The sequence below is a fragment of the Mobula hypostoma genome, chromosome 10 (assembly GCF_963921235.1).
Source record: "Mobula hypostoma chromosome 10, sMobHyp1.1, whole genome shotgun sequence".
NCBI lineage: Eukaryota > Metazoa > Chordata > Chondrichthyes > Myliobatiformes > Myliobatidae > Mobula > Mobula hypostoma.
In genome coordinates this window covers 118,830,514-118,858,016 of record NC_086106.1, presented here as the reverse complement: position 1 = coordinate 118,858,016, position 27,503 = coordinate 118,830,514, and the positions used below count along the sequence as shown (strand labels likewise).

At 43.8% G+C, this 27,503-nt stretch overlaps 1 protein-coding gene across 4 annotated transcripts in view; it reads left to right on the top strand.

Annotated features, from left to right (window-relative positions):
* Window positions 1-27,503, top strand: part of LOC134353151 (CD99 antigen-like protein 2) — a 217,609-nt gene that overhangs the window by 176,975 nt on the left and 13,131 nt on the right. For 2 of the 4 annotated variants that reach the window (XM_063061117.1, XM_063061119.1), the window contains exons 6-10: window positions 7,339-7,425; window positions 7,986-8,030; window positions 16,113-16,190; window positions 18,060-18,092; window positions 21,641-21,757. In XM_063061117.1, coding sequence (XP_062917187.1) covers window positions 7,339-7,425; window positions 7,986-8,030; window positions 16,113-16,190; window positions 18,060-18,092; window positions 21,641-21,757 — 360 coding nt within the window. The remainder of the gene's footprint in view (window positions 1-7,338; window positions 7,426-7,985; window positions 8,031-16,112; window positions 16,191-18,059; window positions 18,093-21,640; window positions 21,758-27,503) is intronic. The other 2 variants (XM_063061118.1, XM_063061120.1) reach the window with 2 other exon arrangements.

Sequence of the window (27,503 nt, the reverse complement as noted above, 5' to 3'; positions counted from 1 at the left end):
GGGGAAAAGGAACTGACTCTCCACTCCACATACGCCTCTAAGAGACATAGAGTACTACATGCCAAACTACTATTCCCATTGACCTGCACCTGGACCATAGCCCTCCATGCACATCCCATCCACATACTTATCCAAACTTCTCTCAAATGTTGAAATCAACCCTGCATCCAGCACTTCCACTGTCAGCACCCTGAAGTTCCCCCTCAGAATTCCAATAGACATTTCACCTTTCACCCTTAACCCATGACCTCGAGTTCTAGTCTCATCCATTCTCAGTGGAAAATTACTCCATATCTACATATTATAATCACTTATAACTTTTTACTTGCCTCTAGAGACATCACATTTTTCTACTTAAAATGCATTATTACCATCTTCAGCCAACTTCCTGCCCAAGTATCTATTTCCTTCCTTTATCTAACAGTCTCAAATGGGGCGCTTTCTGACATGCTTCCTAGAAGTTTACAAGATAATTGTAGTAAAATAAAGGCATCTGTTAGTCTTGCGAGACCATGGATCTGGGCCTGGAAAGTTTTCACTCTCCAGGGCACAGGCCTGGGCAAGGTTGTACGGAAGACCAGCAGTTGCCCATGCTGCAAGTCTCCCCTCTCCACGACACCAATGTTGTCCAAGGGAAGGGCATTAGGACTCATACAGTGTTGTCGCAGAGCAATGTGTGATTAAGTGCCTTGCTCAAGGACATAACACGTTGCCTCGGCTGGGGCTTGAACTCACGACCTTCAGGTAGCTAGTCCAATGCCTTAACCACTTGGCCACGTGCCCACACTAATTGTAATAACACACACAAATAACTGGTTCTCCATACAAGTCACATCCTTAAACCTTTCTCTGTCCACTAGTTCAGTCAGCTCCTCAAAAAATCTTAATAGGTTCATCCGGTAATTTGGGACCATCTTCTTTGATCAGCTGAAAGTTTTCAAGAAGTTTGGTGTCTCTAGCCTTAATTATAAACTCAACTAATATCATGATAGCAGGTGTCGGACTAATTGTGTTAATAACTTCCTGGCACCATCCCATACCTACCATTAAGAAATGGCAGAGTGAAATGCGATTCACATTCAGATACAGATTTATTTATCACATGTGTATCGAAGCATACAGTGAAATGTGTCATTTGTGTAAATAACCAGCACACCCTAAGAATGTGCTGGGGGCAGCCCTCAAATGTCACCAACATTCCGCCGCCAACTTAGCATGCCCTCAGTGTTAGATAGCACAACACAACGCAAAAAAAACAAAACACTCCAAGCAATAAAGCAACAGCAGCAAAACTACCATGTTCCTCCCCTCCCAATACCCCGCACTCACCCACCAACCCACATACACTGTCCTGTAACCCCAGGACAGTCCGTCTTCAGCCTCCAGCTGACTCGTGGATTCTTAGACATTGGTCGACTTTCGGTAATGTTGCCAATTTGCTCCTCTATTGAGAGAATGTACAAGGTTATAACTTGAGCAATCCTCTGTGTTCTCACCTGCTTCGTGCAAAATCCCCAGCATAAGAACACTCTGCTGTTGCTGGACTTTTGGTGCCATTGTTTTCTGAATTGCTTTCATTTTGCTGGTGTTAATTTTCATAAGCCCCTGTGATCATTTAAAATTGAAATGCCCAACACGGTGCTCTCATTCTTTAAGTTGCCAACCACGTTGTACTTTTAGTTGAATTGTTGTCTGCATTTATTTCCCCTTATAGTTTGTGCATTTGTATAAATAATTTTTATTTGGGAACACACACCATATTCTAATCTTATTCTTACATTTCTTGTTTCTCTCTACTGGTTTAATTACATTTGGTTACCCACGAACAGTTCTCACTTTTGGGCGACACAGTAGCTTAGCGGTTAGTGTGGCATGATTACAGCTCGGGGAGTCAGAGTTCAGTTCCAGCACCGTCTGTAAGTAGTCTGTATATTCCTCCCGTGCGTGCGTGGGTTTCCTGCGGGTGCTCTGGTTTCCTCCCACATGCCAAAGACATACTGGTTAGTAGACTAATTTGTCATTGTAAATTGCCTTGTGATGGGGTTAGGGTTAAATAGCTGGGTTGCTGGGTGGTGCAGCTCGCTGGGCTACAAGGGCCTGTTCCACGATGTATCTCTAAATAAAATAAATAAAGAAAGCACAATTACCTTCATTTCACCTCCATCTCTTAAGTTTCTTACGGATTATTGAAGGCTACGGAATAGGAAAGTCTGGGTACATACGGATAAAACATTGGCTAAGTAACACTTAATGGAGTGAAGGGTTTTTTCAGCTGGAGGGAAGTAGACAGTGGGGATCCTCTGCGCTATTCTTGATATATGTTACTGATTTAGAGTAGTGTGTACAGATGACTCAAAACTTGGAACAATGAGAAGAAATTGGCAGTCCTGTAGAATAGGCAAGTAGATGAAATTAATGCTGAGAAATATTTATTTACAATGCCTATAAAATGCATTCACCCTCCCCCCCCCCCGGAAGTTTTCATGTTTTATTGTTTTACAGCACAGTGGATTTAATTTGGCTTTTTTGACAGAAATCAAAAGAAAAGAATCTTTCGTATCAAAGTGAAAATAAACTTCTACAAATTGGTCTAAATTTATTACAATTATTAAACACAAAATAATTTATGCATCATTACTCACCCCCTTCAAGTCAGTATTTAGTAGATGCACCTTTGACAGTAATTACAGCCTTGAGTCTGTGTGGATAGGTCTCTATCGGCTTTGTACATCTGGACGCTGCAATTTTTCCCCATTTTTCTTTATAAAAGTGCTCAAGCTCTATCAGATTGCATGGGGATTGTGAGTGAACAGTCCTTTTCAAGTCCAGCCACAAATTCTCGATTCGTTTGAGGACTGGACTCTAACTTGGCCGCTCCAGGACATTAACTTTGTTGTTTTTAAGCCATTTCTGTGTAGCTTTGGCTTTATGCTTGCGGTCATTGTCTTGCTGGAAAACAAATCTTCTCCAAAGTCACAGTTCTCTTGCAGACTGCTTCAGGTTTTCCTCCAGGATTCTCCTGTATTTTGTTGCATTCATTTTACCCTCTAACTTCACAAGCCTTCCAGGTCCTGCTGCAGTGAAGCATCCCCACAGCATGATGCAGCCACCACCCTGCTTCACAGTAGGGATTGTGAGTTTTTGATGTGCGGTGTTTGGCTTACACCAAACATAGCATTTAGTCTCTGATGGCCAAAGAGTTCAATTTTGGTTTCATCAGACCAAAGACCTTCCAGCTAACTTCAGAGCCTCCCACATGCCTTCTGGGAAACTCTAGCCGAGATGTTGCGAGTTTTTTCAACAGTGGCTTTCTCTTTGCCCTCTCCATAAAGGTGAAGCATCCAGGCAACAGTCGTTGTACGTGTAGTCTCTCCCATCTCAGCCACTGAAGCTTGCAACTCCTTCAGATTTGTCACAGGTCTCTTGGTTGCCTCCCTCACTAGTTCCCTTCTTACACTGTCACTCAGTTTTTGAAGATAGTCAACTCTAGGCAGATTTACATCTGTGCCATATTCTTTCCATTTCTTGATGATTGACTTAACTGTACTCCAAGAGATATTCAGTGACTTGGAAATTTTCTTGTATCATCTCCTGACTTGTGCTTTTCAATAACCTTTTCGCAGAGTTACTTGGAGTGTTCTTTTGTCTTCATGGTGTAGTTTTTGCCAGGATACTGACTCACCAGTAGTTTAGACCTTACAGATACAGGTAAATTTTTACTACAATTAATTGAAACACCTTGACTGCATACAGGTCTCCAGAAACAGATCTCCATTTAACTAATTTTGTGACTACTATGAACAATAGGCTGTACCAGTGATGATTTGGTGTGTCATATTAAGCAAGGGGGGATGAATACTTTTGCAATCAATTATTTTGTATTTTATATTTGTAATTAATTTAGATCACTTTGTAATGATCTGTTTTCACTTTGACACGAAAGTGTCATTTTCTGTTGATCAGTGTCAAAAAACAAATTAATCCACTGTGATTCAATGTTGTAAAACAATAAAACATGAAACTTCCAAGGGCAGTGAATATTTTTATAGGTACATGTAATGTATTTAGGGATACAGCATAGTAACAAACCCTTTGTGTCCATCTACACCCATGTGACCAATTAACCTATTAACCCATATGTCTTTGAAATATGGGAGAAAACTAGAGCACCCAGAGGAAACTCAGGTGGTCCGTAAGGTCATAAGGCATGGGTACAGAATTAGGCCATTTGGCCCATTGAGTCTGCTCCACCACTTGATCACATCCGCTTTATTTTCCCTTCCAATCCCATTCTCCTGCCTTCTCGCCATAACCTTTGATGCCTTGACTAATTAAAAACTTAACAACCTCCACTTTAAATAAACCCTTGGCTTCGACAACCATCTGTGGCAATGAATTCCACAGATTCACCTCCCTCTGGCTAAAGAAATTCCTCCTCATATCTATCCTAAAAGGACGTCCTTCTTTTCTGAGTCCGTGCCCTCTGGTCCTACACTCCCCTACTACAGCATGGCACATGTATACAATGCTCCTTCAGTTGACATCTTCTGGATAGATCACGAAACCATATATTTTACTTCTTTTATCTCTTTTACATCTGTTTTTCGACTTGGCCATGATTCTGGAACTTTTGGAGCCTGTGATTTGCTGTTTGGAGGTCATTGGGTGTTCCAGCGCTCTGCAGTCTCCAAGGGGATTCTGGGAAGCAGAGCCAGCATGCACGAACCTCGCGGCAGGCAGACCGCAGGGCGGGGCACTGGCTGATGTTCAACTCCATTTCGCCGATTGAAGTGATGAGGGAGATTGAAAGATTGGGGCGAATGCGGAAGTTTGGACATCTACTGGGTGCTTCAGCACCCTGCAGTCCCTGAGAGGATTCCGGGTGGCAGGGGCAGTGTGCACATACCTCATGGTGGGCAGGCTGCAGGATGGCGTGTGGGTCAATGTTTGACTCCATTTTGCCAATTAGATCTTCCGTTGTACGCTGATTAAAGCGACGAAGGAGATTGAAACATCGAGGCAAGTGCGGAGAGCAAGCGCCAGCTGCCTGTCTTTTGATCTCTCTGCTACTGGAGAGGGGAGCCTGTGTGACCTGTTGCCCAGGTTTTCTGTTTTGGATGTGCACATGGACTATAAACCTTTTATTAGTCTTATAGTTTTTTATATTCTGTGTTTTTCACCCGGTCTTTCTTTTTTTTGCAGGGAGGGGATTTGGGAGTCGATGTGCCTGTTCCATTTTTATACTTTTTTTGTGCAGGAGGAGGGATTTGGGGGTTGATGTGCTGTTCCATTTTTATTTTTTTTTTGTCAGGGAGGGGTTATTGGGGGGTTAATGATCGTGCTGCCTTTCTTTTCTTTCTTGGTTTCATCGCTATCTGGAGAAGAAGAATTTCAGAGTTGTATACTTTGATAATAAATGAACTTTTGAACTTTTATTAGTTCATGAGGTGAATATATAAACTCCTTACAGACAGCTGTGGATTTGAACTATGGTCACTAGCATTACGCAAATTACTATACTAGTATTACATTTTAGTAAGAAGAATGAGACACAATGTAACCCAGGGGCATGCTTCTCGGAGCAGGTAAATATGTAGACTTTGTTGAAATTAGGAGGACAGGTTGAGAAAATGTTTAAAAAGCCGAAGTCATACTGGGCTTTATAAATAGTACAAGAGTGAAAAACTCGTGGAGAACTTTTGTAAAACACTGATTGGGTCACAGGTGGAGTACTGTGTACAGTGAGAATGTGGAGAGAATAGAACTGGCCAGTCATGGTCAGGGTAAATGAGTGTCCGATTCGTGACGTGGACTTTGTGGCTGAAAGTCCTGTTTCTTTTCTCTATGACATTAAGAGGGGACAATATGTTTACAGAATGAAAGTTGGAATGCACTGGGCAGGATAGCTGGAGGATAGATTCAACTCCAGTGTTTTGGAAGGAACTTGAAAAGTATCTTTAAGAAGAGATTTTGCAGGGCTATGGAGTGAGAGCAGGGGAATGGGTCTCATTGTACTTCTCTTAGATCCACTGGGTTGAATAGCCTCTTTCTGTGGTGTAGTTATTCACAAATGGCTCAGATTTTGTTGGTAAGTGCTAATATGGGACTTCCAGCCTTCCTTCCTCATATCTCTGTCTGCTATGTCACTCCATCCCATCGTTCATCTTCCCTTTTGCTCTAGTGATGCTACATATTCAAGCATAGAACATTACTGCACAGTGCAGATCTTCCAGCATATGATGTTGTGCCAACCTTTTAATCTATTCCATCCCATTGTTGATTTTCCCTTTCACTCCGATAACGCTACATATTCGGACACAGAACAGAGAACAGTACAACGCAGTACTGGCCCCTTGCCCCATGATGTTGTGTCAACTTTTTAACCTACTCCAAGATCAGTTTAACCCTTCCTTCACATATAGCCCTCCGTTTTCCTTTCATTCACGTGCCTGTCTAACAGCTTCTTAAATGTCCTTAATGTATCTATCTCCACCACCAGCCCTGGCAGGGTGTTCCAATGACCTACCACCACTCTCTGTGTCAAAAACTACCTCTGACATCACCCTATACTTTCCCCAGTCACCTTAAAATTATGTCCCTTCTACTATCCATTTCCACCCTGGGGGAGAAGGTCTCTGGCTGGCCACTCGACCCAGGCCTCTTATGCTGTACCATCTTTTGTACTTGGGAGAACAGACAGATTGTTCATTTAACATATTGGGCGGAAGGTGGTGCTGCTGTCTCCCAGTGACTTGCACTTTCAGCATCCCACCTCGGAGGCTGCTCGGGTAGGCTGTCAACTACCACACAGATAGTGAGGCAAATGGGTGTCTTCAAAAGCAAAATAGAAAAGAAAAAAAGGGATAGAAATGATGGAAAGTGGGGATGAGACAGCTGGGACAGGAGGAAACTGTGGAATACCTGGCACTTGGCTTCATTGCCCTTTATCCTATGTGATTTTTATGCCCTCTCATTTCCTCACTGGGAAAATGTCTCTGCCTATCCATTCTATCAATGCCTCTTTTCATCTTGTTACACCTCTATCAGGTTGCCTCTCAACGTCCTTTGTTCTAGTTTCTTGACCATGCCCATAGCAAACCATAGCTCTCTCTCTCATGATACCTAATACCTTCACCCTTCCCTTCATGTAAAATTTCTTCACTTTACCTTTACCATGTCACACATCGTCAGAGCATTCTTATCCCTAAGACATTCGCTCTGCTTGTGTTTTCTCTTTGTCTTTGGAACTCTTAAACTTATTCTCTTACTCTACAATTTCACTTATTTCTCCCCTTTTTGTTTGAATTGTGCTTGAATGGATTTCCTTTGCAACCTTAGACACAAGTGACCCTGGCCTTGATTTTGACCTGGCCGATGCCCTTGATGACAACAATGACCATGGCAAAAAAGGTCAAGGTAACTCAGGTAAGGACAAAAGGTAGAAAGGATTTACAAGTTTCTGAGATCAAAGATGATTTGGGAGCACATACCTGGTATTTTTAGGTTTAAAACAAAGATTGGAAAGACACATAAAATTAAACCTATTGCATCAAATCTCTGTTTATAATGTAACCAGCCTCAATTTTTTTTCAATGAAGTTCACTGTTGGCTTTTCACTATTTTTAAAATAATTACTATACAATATGACAAACAATTTAACTTGATTGTATTGAAATCATTATTGAAAATCTAATTGAAAGGAGTCTTCTAGCTTTAGAAAAACAACAATATTATAGTCTGTCCAATATCCTATTGGTCATTTAATTAAGATGTCTGAAGCTAGAAAATGTCTTCCTTTAAACAAAACCATCCACTCGCTACTAAACAGTGGGAATATGTGAACTTCCAAATGAGGAACGGGTGGTGTTTTACTGAGATAAAGACGGAAAGATTTGCAGGTGGACCTGTTGATGACGGAGTTATCGGAGAGTCCGAAGAGGTTGGGGAGCTCGTTTTCAGCTAAAAGGTTTCTGTCTGTCCAACAGATCACCCTCGCAATCCACGCCCTAAAGGAAACAAACCAAAACCAGGTAAAATGAGTCTGTTGAAGTGACTGTCAGGAGTTGGGCAATCAGGTGTATTCAAATCATGCTTAACGCAGAGCAAAGGTCTCTGGTATGCCAACCTGAATCAGAGTTTTGACATCAGCAGTACAGCTTTTTCTGAGGCTAAGATATCTCCCTGCCAGCAGTGGAACCAGACAAGGCCACAGAGGTTGAGGTTATTCCTTGGATACTTATATCAGGGAGTGGACGTGCCTGTCTGGCATCAATCATCCTGTGCTTTTGGGATTTGGCCCCATTTATCTGAATAGGAACACAAGAGATTCTGCAGATGCTGGAAATCCAGAGCGACACACAGACACACACACACACACACACACACACACACGCACGCACGCACGCACCTGGAGGAAATTAGCAGGTCAGGCAGCATCTATGGAGAGGAATAAAGAGTCAACACTTCGGCCCGAGACCCTTCATCAAACCTGGAAGAGAAAGGGGAAGAAGCCAGAGTAAGAAGGGTGGAGGGAAAGCTGGACAGTGAAAGGTGAAGCCAGGGGGAGGGTAGGTGGGTGGGGGAAGGGGGGATGAAGTGAGAAGCTGGGAGGTGATAGATGGCAAAGGTGAAGGGCTAAAGAAGGAATCTGAAAGGAGAGGAGAGCGGACCATGGGGGAAAAGGAAGAGGGAGCAGCACTACAGGGTGGGGTTGAAAAACAATGAGGCAAAAGATGATGAGAAATGACTTGATGGAGGTGTACAAGACAGTAAGAGCATAGACTGAGTGGATAGCTGGAGATTATTTCCCAGGGTGGAAATGGCTGATACTAGGGGGCACAATTTTAAACTGACTGAAGGAAAATATAGGCTGGATGTCAGAGCCAAGTCCTCTACACAGAGATTGGAAGGTGCATGGGCACACTGCCAAAGTTGGTAGTAAAATCAGATACATTCGGGGCATTTAAGAAACTCTTGGTTAGGCAAATCAGTGAAAACAAAATGGAGGGCTACGTAGGAGGGAAGGGTTAGATTGACCTTAGAGTAGTTTAAAAGGCAGGCACATCATTATGGACCAAAGAGCCTGTACTCTTTTGTAGTTCTCTGTGTCATATATGTTCAACATGTTCACCAATTAGACCAAGGGTCCTCAACCTGGGGTCCAAAGACAACTCAGTTAATGGTAGGCGTTCATGGCATAAAAAAAGGGTTGGGACTCCTGACTTGGACAGATGGTAGCTACTTCAAATCAATCAATCCACATTCAATCTAGAAAGTAATGGGTCCAGTTAAGGTACAGCATCAGATATTTGTGTCAGTGAGGCTTGAGGTTTATGTTTCATTGATAGTAACATGCATTCAGGTAGTTCTGATGTGTTTAAATTCATTTATTTTTGAAGATTCTATGTGAAGTTTTTAATTCAGGGCATACCCTCTTGGTCACTCCAAAATACAAGTTCGATAAATGACACAAACTAATACCTATAGAGTGCTTAACAAATACTATTATCCCAACATATCCAGATGTGTGCTCAAAATAACAAATTGCTGGAGGGACTCGGTGGGTCAAGCAGGGTCTGTGGGGCAGCGAGAGAAGATGTCAATGTTTTGGTTGAAACCCTGCATCAGGCCTGAGGCTAATCTGAAACGTCAGATTCAAATTTTTTGTGACACGTACATTGAAGCTTACAAATCCAGGACCGTCTTCTCTGATTGACTGAAAGTTTGGTCTCCCTATCCTTAGTTATAAACTCTGCTGGTATCATGATAGTAGGTGCAGGTACTGGACTAATTGGGCTAATAGCTCCCGAGCACCATCCCACCTCTTGCCAGCACCCCACGCCTACCTTTATGAAACAGAGTGAAATGTGCTTCAGATACAGATTTATTTTCGTCGAAGCGTACAGAAATTTGTCATTCGCATTAACAGCCATCACCCCTAAGGATGTGCTGGAGGCAGCCTGCAAGTGTCACCACACATTCTGGTGCCAATGTAGCGTGCCCACAAGGTTCAGTAGAACAACAGGAGCAGCAAAAACCTCAACAGCAGGACGAAACTAGACAACAACTGCAAAATGACCCCCTTCCCCCCCCCATCCACTGACAGGACTCCAACCCCAGGGCAGTCTGACTCCAGGCCTCCAGTCCTTGGCCCCGGACTCTCAGACTCATAGACATTGGGCCTCCAAATTCCAGTCCCTGGCCTGGACTCACAGACTCGACCTTCAGGCCAACATCTCAACAATTCCTCTTCCCAACACCCCGCCTCCATGTAGACAGTTTAACCCTTTGAGTTCCTCCAGCAGACTGATTCCAGCATCTGCAGTGCCTCACTGCCTCCAGCTGTGTGCCTGGCCTAGTTCTGATTCAGGTTTATTCAGTCTCCTGATGTTAGCCCGAGTCCATGTTCTCGGGATTCCCTGGATTGACCCAGTTTTCCTCACAGCCAGCCACAGTCTCCTTTGCATTCTGACTTTGCAACGACCTCCACAGCTCTGCTTTAACCTCCTCAGCCAGCCTGTGACTATTAAAAAGCATTCTTCTTTCTTTTTCTACAATTACTCTGTGTTTCTTCCTGCAGCATTTACAAAAAAAATGTATTTAGAAGCATGACAATGCAGTTCTTTCAGAATCTGCCTTCGGCAGTTTTCCCTTATGTGGATGTATTTTGTAAACGTAATGGAGTCTGGTGCATGGCTACTGTATTCTTTCTCAAAGTAATAATTATCCCTTTCCCAGCTCCAGTACACTTCCACAAATGTTCATTATATGATGTCTCTCCTTTTTAAATTGTTTGCACGATCTTCAATGTTTAACAATTGTGAAAAGCTATGAAATATTTAACAATTTTTTAAAAATTCTCAAAGAATGAAGCAATGACAGGTTTGTAAGTTGACATGTTTTTTTACTACTTCATTAAAATCGACTTTCCTCTGAAACAATCCTTGTTCACAAATATCACTCCACACTTAAACTCAGTGACCACATCATTACACAGCTCCTGTACCTAATGAAGTTGCAACTGAGTGTATGATCGTGGACTTCTGCTGCCGTAGCCAATCCACTTCAAGGTATGATGTGCTGTGCTTTCAGAGATGCTCCTCTGCCACCACTGTTGCAACACGTGGATATGTGAGCTACTGTCATCTTCCTGGCAGCTTGAACCAGTCTGGCTACCTCCTCTGACCTCTCTCATTAACAAGGCATTTTTGCCAACAAAACTGCTGCTCACTGGACGTTTTTTGTTTTTCGCTGTAAACTCTAGAGACTGTTGTGTGTGAAAATCCCAGGAGATCAGCAGTTTCTAAGATACTCAAACCACCCTGTCTGGCGCCAACAATCATTCTATGATCAAAGTCACTTAGATCACATTTCTTCCCCATTCCAATGTTTGGTCAGAACAACAACTGAACCTCTTGATCATGTCTGCATGCTTTTATGCATTGAGCTGCTGCCATATGATTGGCTGATTAGGTGTTTGCATAAACGAGCAGGTGTACCTAATAAAGTGGCCACTGAGTGCATTGTCGCAGTGGCACATGCCGGATTTATTCAGGGGGTCATGGAGGTGACTGCGGAGAAAGATTGTCATGACCGGTAGTCTGGTACTGATTTTAACTCCCAAAATCAGGTGGATCTGAGCCAGTTTAAAAAAAAACATAAAGAAGCAGATTAATTATTCGTCTTTTGTAGTGAGCTTGCATTTCTTAGTTTCAACCTATCTTCATTTCCTGGTATCTCGAGCCTCGGGGAATCATATTTTGTGGCACAGGCAAGAACCTCTCCAGGACTTCTTTGGAATTAAGAGGATATTCCCATCACCAACACGAGGAAATCGGCAGATGTTGGAAATCCAAGCAACACACAGAAAATGCTGGAGGAACTCAGCAGGCCAGGCAGCATCTATGGAAAAACGTACAGTCGACGTTTCAGGCCAAGACCCTTCGAAGGGTCCTACCAAGGGGACTCAGCCCGAAACGTCGACTGTACTTTTTTTCACAGATGCTGCCTGGCCTGCTGAGTTCCTCCAGTATTGTGTGTGTGTGTGTTGAGAAGAAATTCTGCTACACCCAACTGCTTCCCTTTCTGCTGTTAGCTTCCCTCCCGTAGGCCAAACTGTAGATTTGAAGACCAGGCAGGCCTCATTCTGCACTGCTGTTGAAGTTACATTCCCAGAATATTCAGGTATAGAAATGTGCTTGTTAAAATCCGTAAACTAGCTGGTTTTGTATAACGTTTTATTGTTAATACCAGGCTCTTTTCTGATGTACCCTTTGAAAAATCCAATTGCGATTTGGCATGTCTCCAGAACTTTGACAGAGTTCTATAAATGCACAGTGAAGAGTATCCTGACTGGTTATATCGTGGCCTGGGAGGGAATCACTAATGCCCCAGAAAAAAAAAGTTCTACAGAAAGTGTCGCTGATGATAAATTTGCTGACGATACAACTGTTGTTGGTAGAATCTCAGGTGGTGACGAGATGGCGTACAGGAGTGAGATATGCTAACTATGGAGTGGTGTCGCAGCAACAACCTGGCACTCAATGACAGTAAGACGAAAGAGCTGATTGTGGACTTCAGGAAGGGTAAGACGAAGGAACACATACCAATCCTCATAGAGGGATCAGAAGTAGAGAGAGTGAGCAGCTTCAAGTTCCTGGGTGTCAAGATCTCTGAGGATCTAACCTGGTCCCAACATAGCAATGCAGTTATAAAGAAGGCAAGACAGTGGCTATGCTTTATTAGGAGTTTGAAGAGATTTGGCATGCTAACAAATACACTCAAAAACTTCTTTAGTTGTACCATGGAGAGCATTCTGACAGGCTGTATCATTGTCTGCTATGGAGGGCCTACTGCACAGGACCGAAAGAAGCTGCAGAAGGTTGTAAATCTAGTCAGCTCTATCTTGGGTACTAGCCTACAAAGTATCCAAGACATCTTCAGGGAGCAGTGTCTCAGAAAGGCAGCATCCATTACTAAGGACCTCCAACACCCAAGGCATGCTCTTTTCTCACTGTTAACATCAGACAGGAGGTACAGAAGCCTGAAGGCACACACTCAGCGATTCAGAAACAGCTTCTTCCCCTCTTCCATACCAGACAGTGATGCAGCCTGTTAGAATGCTCTCCACAGTACATCTATAGAAGTTTTTGAGTATTTGTTGACATACCAAATCTCTTCAAACTCCTAATGAAGTCGTTGTCTTGCCTTCTTTATAACTGCACTGATATGTTGGGACCAGGTTAGATCCTCAGAGATCTTGACACCCAGGAACTTGAAACTGCTCACTCTCTCGTCTTACCTTCCTGAAGTCCACAATCAGCTACTTTATCTAACTGAGTGCCAGGTTGTTGCAGTGGCACCACTCCACTAGTTGGCATATCTCACTCCTGTACGCCCTCTCGTCATCACCTAAGATTCTACCAACAGTGGATGTATCATCAGCAAGTTTATAGATGGTATTTGAGCTATGCCTAGCCCCACAGTCATGGGTATAGAGAGAGTAGAGCAGTGGGCTTAACACACACCCCTAAGGTGCACCAGTGTTGATCGTTAGCGAGGAGGATATGTTATCACCAATCCGCACAGATTGTGGTCTTCCGGTTAGGAAGCTGAGGATCCAGTTGCAGAGGGAGGTACAGAGGCCCAGGTTCTGTAACTTCTCAATCAGGATTGTGAGAATGATGGTGTTAAATGCTGAGCTATAGTTGATGAACAGCATCCTAACGTAGGTGTTTGTGTTGTCTAGCTGGTCTAAAGCCAGGTGAAGAGCTATTGAGATTGCATCTGCCGTTGACCTATTGTGGTGATAGGCAAATTGCAATGGGTCCAGGTCATTGCTGAGGCAGGAGTTCAGTCTAGTCACGAACAACCTCTCAAATTATTTCATCATTGTAGATGTGAGTGCTACCGGTTGATAGTCATTAAGGCAGCTCACATTATTCTTCTCAGGCACTGGTATAATTGTTGCCTTTTTGAAGCAAGTGGGAACTTCCGCCCATAGCAGTGAGAGGTTGAAAACTCCTGCCATTTAGTTGGCACAGGTTTTCAGAGCCTTACCAGGTACTCCATTGGGACTTTCCACTTTGCGAGGGTTCACTCTCTTTAAAGACAGCCTAACATCGGCCTCTGAGACAGAGATCACAGGGTCATCAGGTGCAGCCGGGATCTTCACAGCTGTGGTTATATTCTCCCTTTCAAAGCAGGCATAGAAGGCATTGAGAGTGTTGTGGGTACCTCTATTTCTGTTTGCTTTCCTGGCACCGAGTCCTTCTCCAAGTCCAGACTGCAACGAGTGGTCTACACAGCAGAGAAGATCATTGGCTGTCAGCTACCAACATTAAAAGACCCATTCACCGCCAGAGTAAAGAAAAAGGCTGAAAAAAATTACCCCTAACTCCCCCAGCAGGTCAGCTATTCCTCAAATGACCATCAAGGAGACACTACAACTCCATCACCACCGGGACTACACGCCTCCTCTGAAGCTTCTTTCCTGTAGCTATCCAGCTTCTCAACAAAACTCACTCGGGTCTGATACCCTAACTATCCCTGCACGACATCCGTTCAGTGGTCTTTCCTGCTGTCCTTGTTGTGTTGATAATTATTGAGTCTGTTCATATGTTCAGTTTTATTGAAGTCTGGTTATTGAGGTTTGCACGCGTGACCATTCTGCTAATTGTGGTTTGCTTGTGGCTGTTTACACTTTTGTAGATTGTTGGTTGCTATTGTGTAGCCTGTTATGGTATTGTGCTGTGTTTTATGCTTGGCACTGAACCACAGTCAGTTCTGGTATGTTTCACATACTAGCAATAAAGTGATTCTGAATCCGATTCTGATTTCTTTAATATCCTGTAAACACCCGCAAGAAAATAAACCTCACAATCGTACATGGTCACGTATAAATAGTTAGAAAATAAGTTTACATTGACTTTGACTTTGGCTTAAAACTGGGGAACAGTATTTTCCGTTCATTCTCAATGGTTCCAGGACAACTGATTCAGTCCTACGTCTATGTTGCCCTCGTTCTGGTTGGGTTCTCTATCTCCACCGTGCTCTCAATCCTGTTGCCTCCTTTCTGATGTCACATCAGAGTGTGTTTTGAGTCGTTGCCATGTCTACGGTCTGAAATTTGGGTCTAGCTAAGGCTCAAATGAACTGTCAAGCTCCAAAGTAAACAGCCAGACTGAGAGATGCCAGAAACTCTATTTGTTTCCAGACTTGGGGTGGAGTTGGGGGATATCCTCTGAGCAATTAGTTTAAGCAGTTACTGGGCAGGAATTTCTCCACGTGAAGAACCCTTCACAGTGAAGTGTGGGTGCCTGCCGTGTGCTGAATGTTTTCTAGAATGGGTTAACTGTTTGCATCAACTTGAAATGACTGGTGAGATGAGTGTCAAGCTTCCTGCCACGAGGTAACTCTGCGAGTGTTGTGAAACTATTGAGTTACTTCAGCCAAACATTGATCTGGGAATCATTAAACCGTCTTTCAGTAAAAGTCACATCATTTATTTTCCCCCAAAGGTTGTTTTTATGTTGACGTTCTTTGTCAGTTCAGCAGTAGCCAAGATCGTCCCAAATTGCATCATGTCAGATTGCATGTAGGATTTCATTGCATTGTTGGGGAATTATCCAACAATTCCAATCATATCCAAAGCATTAACCTGTCAGACGACTTGACGTGAAAAAGACATTGACAGCTCGTGCGTATGATGAGGACTGTGGCATATAAATAAGGCCTGTTTCGAAATGCTGTCTGCATTTCCAACACCATTATCCCTCCCCTTAATGAGCACAAATATAGAACATGCTCTTGATTGCCTCTCACATGTCAGCATTTTCTCCCTGGGCGGAAAAGTCTATAATAATATTTGGAATAAACAGAATATATTGTGGGACATTTCTCAAATATCTAATGAGAACTGGGTCCTGATAATGTAAAAGGTATGATGTAAAACAAAATCAGACAGTGAGATGGTACAAATCCCACTTGCTTCTGGCAGGTGACAGTGAATTCCTGTAGTGTTGAAGAACACAGGGAGACTTTCAAATCCAGGAATGGTACTTTCATTTAAATTGGTTAGACGCTGACTGATTCCTTCTCCGCCTTGTGTACAGGTTCGTCTGACATTTCAAATCAAGACCTGGAGGACTTGGTGAATGACGGTGACTACAGCCCTGATAAGAAGAGGTCAGGTAAACTTCACAGAGGTGCATGTTTTTCAGACGTTGAACAGGTGTGTTGATTCGCCAGTCGGCTGTTCCTTTTGATATCAGAGGTCATGCAATGTTAATAATACGGCTGTGTACCCAATTTCCTCCCACTTTCCTAAGGTGTATGGGCTAGGGTTAGTGAGTTCTGGGCGTGCTATGTAGATGCTGGAAGAATGGCCACATTTGCAGGTTTCCTCCAGCACCGCTGTGGTTTGTGTTGGTCGCTGACACAAAAAAAGGCACATTTTACCTTATGCTTTGATGTACATGTGAAGCTAAGCTTTGTCTTTATCCAGATCTGAAGCAGCAATCCACATGCTGGAGGGACTCAGCAGGTCGAGCAGCATCTGTGGGGTTAGGACTTGTTGATGAGTGTTCTTCCACTCTGTTGGGAGGGAGTTCCAGAACTTTGATCCGACTACTTTGAGGAAATGCCAATGTATTTCAAAGTCAGCTTGAACAGGGGCTGGAATGGGAGCCCTCGGGAGGCGTTCCCATGCACCCAGTTGTCCTTGACGGTAGAGGTCATGGGGTGTGCAATCCTTCCTCAGCAACCAAAGCATTTTGTGGGTGTACATGCCGTAGTCACAGTACGCTCGTGAGATGGGCTGCTGATCAAACAGATTGCTTTGTCCTAGATTACGGATTTGTAGCACCATACAGCGCAGAAACACGCCCTTCGGTCCTCTGCATTGTTGCCAGCCAACAAATATCTTTGATGGTCGAGGACCTCCACTCCATCCACCAAAAGCAGAACTTACAGTGGCCAAACACGTTAATTCCAATTCCCATTCCAGTTACAACGTATCTGTCCCTGGCCTCCTCTTGTGCCACGATGACACCACCCTCAGGGTGGAGGAGCCACACTTTATATTCTGTCTGGGTAGTCTCCAACCTGATAGCATGAATATTGATTTTTCCTTCTGGTAAACTTTTCCCCTCCCCCTTCCTGTTCTTCCATTCCACACTCTGACTTCTTACCTCTTCTCACCTGCCTATCATCTCCCCCTGGGTCCCCTCCTCCTCCCCTTTCTCCTCTGGTCCACTCTCCTCTCCTATCAAATTCCTTCCTCTCCAGCCCTTTACCAAAACTGCAAGAGATTCAGCAGATGTTGGAAATCCAGAGCAACACACACAAAATGCTGGAGGAACTCAGCAGGTCAGGCTGCAAGAGTGGAGGGGAATGGACGGCAGATGGTTCAGGCTTAGACCTTTCTTCAGTAAAATTCCAATACCATGCCTCAAATGCAACAGAATTTTGCCAATACTTGTTCAACATATAAAAACAGAAAAGTGTAGACTGCTCCTCATTTTCATGTCCCATCCAGCACCTCTGATAATCCAGTACTTACTTAGCTCTGCATTGGGGAGTCAGCCTGGATTTGTGAAGACTATATTGAGTAATGTTGAGAGGATGGTTCCTGTTGTTGGGGGAGTCTAAGACCAGAGGACATCCTTTTAGAACAGAGATGAGGAGGAATTTTTTTGGCAAGAGGAAGGTGAATCTGTGGAACTCATTGTCACAGACAGCCATGGAGGCCAAGTCATTGGTTATATTTACTGGGGAGGATAATAGGTTCTTGATTAGTAAGGGCATCAAAAGTTACGGGGAGAAGGCAGGAGAATGGGGTTGAGAGGGAAAGTAAATCAGCCATAATCGAATAGCTGAGCAAACCCAATGGACTAAATGGCCTGATTATGCCCCAAAGTTTTATGGTCTTATTTCTGCACCCATGAGCGAGCTGCTCCTGGATCCACAGTGGGGACAGGGATGCCTATAGACAACTACAGTTTCTAGCCCTATTCTTTCCCTGAAGGTAAAATACAGTAATTTCTTGTCTTGTGTTCCAGATGGCCCATCGCCTTCCAATGACGAGAATCAAGGTAAGAATTCCCTTTCTGACACTGAACCTGTGTGTCACCTAATTGTCTTCCCTGTCATCTTGCAGTGAGGTGAACCTCTGAACATTCACATACAGTACTGTGCAAAAGTCATTCACATACGGTACTGTATTTGTCAATGTGGAGTGGGAACAAGTTTGTAAATCTGGTGGTAGCAAAGGATGCTGGGAGTGGTGAGGGTGGAGCACAGTGGGAGAGGTGTGGGACAGGTGGCAGAGAAGGAGTGCCGGGGTGGGAGTGGAGACACACCTAGCCCTCAGACACCAGGGAAGGTCATTTGATTACATACTAGTTTATTGATCATTACAGAATGTCTCTCTGGTGCTTCCCACTCCCTGCCCTCTCCCTTCCCTCTCCCTCCTCTCTCCCTTCTCCTTTTCCCAACCATGATTTCCCTCTCCCTCCTCCCTTCCCACTCTCAATCCATAATAGAGACCCATATCAGAATCAGGTTTATCATCGCCCATATATGTCATGAAATTAGGTTTTTTTTGTGGGAGCACTACAGTGCAAAACGTAAGATTACTACAGTACTGTGTAAAAGTTCTTGGGCCGCCTGGCAATATACTGTGTATGTGCACAGTACTCTATGTTATCAAAAAGAGTTGATTAGTATAGTCTCATGATGGCCATGTCTTTGTTTCGGGAATGTATGAAGGTTTTGTTGTTGTGTGGTGAATATAGAAAGCTGTCAGGCCGTGAGTCCGTTCTGTCTTTCAGCTGATCCCTACACTCCCTCCGTCCAATCAACTTCAGTGCCAGTGCCATACGGGAGGCCAACAGGCTGTTCAGCCCATCAGCCCCGCATCCACCATCAACCATCCAGTCATACTAGAGTCATGGGGAATTACAACACCAAAAATAACCCTTCGGCCCATCTAGTGAATGCGGAACTATTGTTCTGCCTCGTCTCATTGATCTGCACCTGTAGCATAGCCTCGCATCCATGTACCTATCCAAATTTCTCTTAAATGTTGCAATCAAACCCACATGCACCACTTTCACTGGCAGCTCGTCCCACACTCTCACCACCCTCTGAATGAAGAAGCTTCCCCTCATGTTCCCCTTAAACATTTCACTTTTCCCCTGTGTATTTTCCCTACACCCCCTCCAAGTACACCCCCTCCCACTCTCCTAGCTACTAGGGCGAGGTTAATCATAGTAACTAACCTACCACTTTGCACATCTTGGGGATGTGGGAGAAACTGGAGCACTGGGCGGTCACCACGTGGTCACAAGGAGGAAACAAATAGACAACAGCACATGTCTTGGTTAAAATTGGTTTATTGGGCAAAAGATGTTGGAAATCCAGAGCAACACACACACAGAATGCTGGAGGAACTCAGCAGGTCAGGCAGCATCTATGGAGAGGCATAAACAGTCGATGTTTCGGGCCAGTGAAGGGTCTTGGCCCGAGATGACAGTCCTGATGAAGGATCTCAGCCTAAGACAAAACAATAACAATGTGTGTATCGCCCTGGTTCACTGGAATTTCTTTGCAGCAGCTTGACAAGTTGTGACACTGTACTGCACTTCATTCTTTAACACTCTTACTGATGAGTAATATATTCTCCATTCTGAGCCTTGCAGTTGACCTGACTGCCCGTTGTCGGTCCAATTTACATCCCCATCCCAGTTAGCAACACATCACAGAAACCAGCCTCCCCTCCACGGACTCTGTCTGTACTCCTCACTGCCTCTGTAAAGCAGCCAGCAGAATCAAAGACCCTACCTACCCTGGGCATTCTCTCTTCTCCCATCTCCCATCGGACAAAAGATAGAACAACCTGAAACCACATATCACCGGGCTCAAGGACAGCTTCTGTCCTGCTGTGATCAGACTCTTGAACAGACCTCTTGTACAATAAAATGGCCTCACACTCTACCTCGTTATCACTTGCCTGTATTGTACTCCTTCAGCAGATTTTACACTCTATTCTGCATTGTTATTGTTTTACCTTATCCCAGCTCAATGCACTGTGTAATGATCTGATCTGTATAAACTGTATGCAAGACAAGCTTCTCACTGTATCTTCATGTCTGTATTACTGTGTGCATCTCGGAATAATTTTAAAACAACCAATACCAATCGTAGTTGAGCAAAAGCAGTGATTAGCAATGGCTGATTTCTCAGCTATGTACAGAATACAACTGATACTCTGTGAGAGCAGTACATAGATCAGCTGTCACAGAAGGTTAAAATGCAGGTGAAATGACTTCTCCACAAAAGTCCTGTGCATTTATCATTGCTGTATTATACCATATTGGTACAGCTGTGGCTTCAACATCTCACAGCAATAGCAGCTGGGCAGTTCAGGAAGAAACATTCAGAAATGATTGTTGAGTGGATATCAAAGTAGACCATGAGTAATGGAACTGATCTGACTTAACACGGATTTAAATCTAAGAGTTGGACCCAACTTCAGTGGCAGTTTGTAGGGTAGATTCCACACCATGCCCGCTAGTCCTTGTCTCATCACGAGACGAATTACAATTTGTTACTTGTGCTGTTCATCACAGGAAGGAAGTGGCAGCTTTAGAGAGGGTGCAGAGGAGACCAGCAAGGATGCTGCCTGGATTAGAGAGCTTGTTTTATGAGGACATGCTGAGTGAGCAAGGGATTTTCTCTTTGGAGCAAGGGAGGATGAGAGGTGACTCGACAGAGGTGTACAAGATAAGAAGCATAGATCGAGTAGACAGACAGCACCTTTCTCCCCAGAGCAGAAATAGCTCATCCAAGATGGTATAATTTTAAGGTGATTGGAGGAAAGTATTTGGGATGTCAGAGGTAGGTATTTTACACATACTCTGCCGGGGTGGTGGTAGAGGCGGGTACATTAGGGTCATTTAAAAGAGTTTTAGATTGGCACATGGATGAAAGAAAAGAGGAGGGCTATGTGGAAGGGAAGGGATTGATTGAAATTGGAGTAGGATAAAAGTTCAGCACAACACTGTGGGCCCAAAGTATTGTTCAAAGTTCAAAGTAAATTTATAATCTAAGTATGTCCATGTCACCATATACAACCCTGAGATTCAATTTCTTTCAGGCATTTACAGTAAATACAAAGAAACACAATAGAATCAGTGAGAGACCGCACATGACAAAATGGACAAAGTACCAATGTGCAAAAGACGACAAATTGTGCAAATACAAAAAGAAAAAAAAGAAAAATAATAAATAATAAGCAATACATATTGTGAACATGAGATGAAGAGACTGAAGGTGAGTCCATTTGTTGTAAGAACAGCCCAGTGATGGGGTGAGTGAAGTTAACCCCTCTGGTTCAAGAGCCTGTTGGCTGAGGGGTAACAACTGTTGGTGAACCTGTACCGTTACCTGTTCTTTACTCTAACCCCTTGCAGACTTCCACATTTCACTCTTGCTTTGTTACGCAGACGTTGTCAGCTTGTCAGTACCTTACAGAGATTCTGATCCACTGCAACTGGCTTTTATGTGGAAAATACATGAAGTCAGCATTGTTACTTGTGCTGTTGCTGATTCCCGCTCTTTGTTTTCCTTTCTCTCGCAGTCGCCCTGCCTGAAACAACAATCGCTGGGATCGCCAGTGCTGTGGCAGCTGCATTGTTGGGGGCCGTGTCCAGCTACATTGCCTACCAAAAGAAGAAATTGTGCTTTAAGATGCAAGGTATCATACGTTCAAAGTTTTCCTTCCGACAGATGCACAGTGGAGAGGACCGTGGCGTGATGTGTCACAGTGTGGTGCAGAAACTGCATTACAGCAGACAGGGAGTCTCTACAACAGTCCGCTAAAACTGCCCAACACACCAGCCTACCTGCCATACAGAAAGGTGCTGGAAAAAGACCATAAGACAAAGGAGCAGAAGTAGGCCACTCGGCCCATCGAGTCTGTTCCGCCATTTTATCATGAGCTGATCCATTCTCCTATTTAGTCCCACTCCCCCGCCTTCTCACCATAACCTTTGATGCCCTGGCTACTCAGATACCTATCAATCTCTGCCTTAAATACACCCAATGACTTGGCCTCCACTGCTGCCCATGGCAACAAATTCCATAGATTCACCATCCTCTGACTAAAAAAATTTCTTCGCATTTCTGTTCTGAATGGGCGCCCTTCAATCCTTAAGTCATGCCCTCTCGTACTAGAGTCCCCCATCATGGGAAACAACTTTGCCACATCCATTCTGTCCATGCCTTTTAACATTGGAAATGTTTCTATAAGGTCTCCCCTCATTCTTCTAATCTTCAAGGAATACAGTCCAACAGCGGACAAACTTTCCTCATATGTTAACCCTCTCATTCCCGGAATCATTCTAGTGAATCTTCTCTGTACCCTCTCCAACGTCAGCACATCCTTTCTTATATAAGGAGACCAAAACTGCCCACAGTACTCCAAGTGAGGTCTCACCAGCGCCTTATAGAGTCTCAACATCACATCCCTGCTCCTATACTCTATTCCTCTAGAAATGAATGCCAACATTGCATTCGCCTTCTTCACTACTGACTCAACCTGGAGGTTAACTTTAAGGGTATCCTGTACGAGGACTCCCAAGTCCCGTTGCATCTCAGAACTTTGAATTCTTTCCCCATTTAAATAATAGTCTGCCCGTTTATTTTTTCTGCCAAAGTGCATAACCATACACTTTCCAACATTGTACTTCATTTGCCACTCTCTGCCCATTCTTCCAATCTATCCAAGTCTCTCTGAAGACCATGAAGAATCCCACCCATCCTGCTCATGGATTATTTGTCCCACGCTGATCAGGGAAAAGGCTATGCAGCATCCACACCAGGACCACTAGACTCAAAAACAGTTAGTTCCCCAGGCTGATCTACACCTCCACCCATTAACCCACCCCATCGTCCCCCATCACCACTACACACTCGTCACCTAGCATCACCGTACATGCTTACAGTCAATCAATGTTTATTTGTACACTGCTTTTTGTAGGATGCTTTTATATTTATTGTGTTTTTATTGTGTTCTTTATGCTTATTGTGTGTGTCTTTTAGATCAGACACACACAATAAGCATAAAGAACACAAGATCTTTATGTGATCTGCAGTAACAATCATTTTGTTCTCCTTTACACTCGAATGACAATAAGTATCTTGAATCTTACTTCGTTTTGTGCTGAGGAAAGGTCACTTGGCTCACCTGGTCTATGCTGGTGTCTTAGCTGCTCGAGAGCCTTCTCCTCACCTACATCCGAAGACTAGCTCTAGTTTTACTTATCACATATACATCGAAGCATATAGTGAAATGTGTCACTTACATCAGATCAAATCAGTGAATGTTGTGTTGGGCAGGTTTCAAAATCAGAATCCGGTTTATTATCACCGGCATGTGTCATGAAATTTGTTAATTTAGCAGCAGCAGTTCAATGCAATACGTAATATACAAGAGAAATAATAATAATAAATAAGTAAATTAATTACAGGATATGTATATTGAATAGATTTCAAAACGTACAAAAACAGAAATACTGTATATATTTTTAAAAATGAGGTAGTGTCCAAGGGTTTAATGTCCATTCAGGAATTGGATGGCAGAGGGGAAGAAGCTGTTCCTGAATCACTGAGTGTGTGCCTTCAGGCTTCTGTATCTCCTACCTGATGGTAACAGTGAGAAAAGGGCATGCCCTGGGTACTGGAGGTTCTTAATAATGGACTCTCCTTTCTGAGATGCTGCTCCCCGAAGATGTCCTGGGTACTTTGTAGGCTAGTGCCCAAGATGGAGCTGACTAGAGTTACAACTTTCTGCAGCTTCTTTCGGTCCTGTGCAGTAGCCCCTCCATACCAGACAGTGATGCAGCCTGTCAGAATGCTCTCCATGGTAAAACTATAGAAGTTTTTGAGCGTATTACTTCCAGCACCAACATAGCATGCCCACAACTCACTAATCATAACCAATACATCTTTGGACTGTGGGAGGAAACTGGAGCACCTGGAGGAAACCCACATGGTCACAGGGAGAACATACAAACTCCTTACGGAGAGCAGAGGGTGCTGTAAAAGTTTTATGCCAACCGCTACACCACTGTGCCATCCTGTTTAAATTTAAAAACTCATCATTCTGTCCCTTTGCCATATTTCTCTTCCCTTAATCTCTTACATTTGTCTAAACCACCCCTAGCAGTGCTAGGTTCTCTTGGAGTTTACAACAAAATTCTGCTGACTGATTTATCAGCTATGTTGTTTGATGTTGTGTTTGTGACCACCTGCTTGGTGCCTTGCTGCTCCCTGCTGGCTATAAGTGGCACTGCGATTATCTTCAAAAAAAAGTCCATAATTCAGATCCCGCGAGAGTCATGGGGTAATAGAGTCATAGAACACACAGCACCAAAACAGGCCCTTTTTTACTGAACGTCAGTAAGACCTAAAAACTGATTGCGGATTTCAGAAAGGGTAAGATGAGAGAACACACACCGGTTCTCATAGAGAGATCAGAAGTGGAAAGAGTGAGCAATTTCAAGTTCTTGGGTGTCAATATCTCTAAGGATCTGTCCTGGGCCCAATATGTCAACGCAGCTACAAAGGTACAACAGCAGCTATATTTCTTTAGAGTTTGAGGAGATTTGGTATGTCATCAAAGACACTTGCAAATTTCTATAGATATATTGTGGAGAGCATTCTAACTACATCACCATCTGGTATGGGACGGGGGTTCTATGCAAAATCAAAATAAGCTGCAGAACATTGTAAACTTAGTCAGCTCCATCATGGGCACTAGCCTCCATAGTATCCAGGACATCTTCAAGGAGCAATGCCTCAAAAAAGAAGCATCCACCATTAAGGACCCTCAACAGCTAGGTCATAACTTCTTCTCATTGTTACCATTGGGAAGGAGGTACAGAAGCCTGAATGGACACACACAATGATTTAGCAACAGCTTCTTCCCCTCTGCCATCTGATTTCTGAATGGACATTGAACCCATTAACACTACCTCACTACTTTTTTATTTCTATTTTTGCACTACTTACTTAATTTAACTATTTAATATGTACATATCTACTATAATTCATGCTTTTTTCCATTATTATGTATTACATTGTACTGCTGCTGAAAAGACAATAAATTTCACAACATAGTTCAGTGATATTGAACCTGAATTGGATTCTGATTCTGAATGATGCTGAAGGAAGGGAGATATATTCCCAGTTTGGGATAGCATGGGATTTGGAGGGGAACATTCAGCTGGAGGTGTTCCTGTAGAGCAGAAGGAAGGGAGATATATTCCCAGTTTGGGATAGCATGGGATTTGGAGGGGAACATTCAGCTGGAGGTGTTCCTGTAGAGCAGAAGGAAGGGAGATGTATTCCTAGTTTGGGATAGTATGGGACTTGGAAGAGAACATTCAGCTGGAGGTGTTCCTGTAGACAACAGACAATAGGTGCAGGAGTAGGCCATTCGGCCCTTCGAGCCAGCATCACCATTCACTGTAATCATGGCTGATCATCCACAATCAGTACCCTGTTCCTGCCTTCTCCCCATATCCCTCGACTCCGCTATCTTTAAGAGCTCTATCTAACTCTTTCTTGAAAGAATCCAGAGAATTGGCCTCCACTGCCTTCTGAGGCAGAGCATTCCACAGATCCACAACTCTCTGGGTGAAAAAGTTTTTCCCCAACTCCGTTCTAAATGGCCTTCCCCTTATTCTCAAATTGTGGCCTCTGGTTCTGGACTCCCCCAACATCGGGAACATGTTTCCTGCCTCTAGCGTGTCCAATCCCTTAATAATCTTAGATGTTTCAATCAGATCCCCTCTCATCCTTCTAAATTCCAGTGTATACAAGCCCAGTCACTCCAATCTTTCAACATATGACATTCCCGCCATCCCTGGAATTAACCCAGTGAACCTACGCTGCACTCCCTCCATAGCAAGAATATCCTTCCTCAAATTTGGAGACCAAAACTGCACACAATATTCCAGGTGGGGTCTCACCAGGGCCCTGTACAACTGCAGAAGGACCTCTTTGCTCCTATACTCAACTCCCCTTGTTATGAAGGCCAGTATGCCATTAGCTTTCTTCACTGCCTGCTGTACCTGTATGCTTACTTTCAGTGACTGATGAACAAGGACACCCAGATCTCGTTGTACTTCCCCTTTTCCTAACTTGACACCATTCAGATAGTAATCTACCTTCCTGTTCTTGCCACCAAAGTGAATAACCTCACACTTATCCACATTAAACTGCATCTGCCATGCATCTGCCCACTCACCCAACCTGTCCAAGTCACCCTGCATTCTCATAACATCCTCCTTACATTTCACACTGCCACCCAGCTTTGTGTCATCTGCAAATTTGCTAATGTTACTTTTAATCCCTTCATCTAAATCATTAATGTATATTGTAAATAGCTGCTGTCCCAGCACCGAGCCTTGCGGTACCCCACTAGTCACTGCCTGCCATTCTGAAAGGGACCCATTAATCCCTACTCTTCGTTTTCTGTCAGCCAGCCAATTTTCTATCCATGTCAGTGCCCTACCCCCAATACCATTTGCTCTAATTTTGCCCACTAACCTCCTATGTGGGACCTTATCAAAGGCTTTCTGAAAGTCTAGGTACACTACATCTACTGGCTTTCCCATGTCTATTTTCATAGTTACATCCTCAAAAAATTCCAGAAGATTAGTCGAGCATGATTTCCCCTTCATAAATCCATGCTGACTCTGACCTATCCTGTTACTGCTATCCAAATATGCCACTATTTCATCTTTTATAATTGACTTCAGCGTCTTTCCCACCACTGGTGTCAGGCTAACTGGTCTATAATTCCCTGTGTTCTTTCTTCCTCCTTTCTTAAAAAGTAGGATAACATTAGCTATCCTCCAATCCACAGGAACTGATCCTGAATCTATAGAACATTGGAAAATAATTACCAATGCATCCACGATTTCCAGAGCCACCTCCTTAAGTACTCTGGGATGCAGCCTTCAGTCCCATCAGTTTACCCAACACCATTTTCTGCCTGATGTGAATTTCCTTCAGTTCCTCTGTTACCCTAGGTCCTCTGGCCACTATTACATCTGGGAGATTGTTTGTGTCTTCCCTAGTGAAGACAGATCCAAAGTACCTGTTCAGCTGAACACGGCCCTTCAGGAGCTGAACCTGGACACACCTTCCACATTTGTAGCAGCCAGAGACACCATCAACGTCCCTGACCTCCCACATCATGCAACATCACACTGAATCAGTTGACCTGTCACTTCTTCACCACTTCTCACCCTCTCCAACTGTGGCGTAGTCTCCTCCCTCAGCCTCCTCGCTGAAGACTCTCGAGGCAAAGACTCGCACTTTTCTCACAAGGCACTTCCCTCAACAAGGCCGCTCTCCTAGAGCAAACCTTGATTGTATTGGCTGATATTTTGACTAATTCGTTTCACTTGTCGCACCTCGGCCGACCTCGA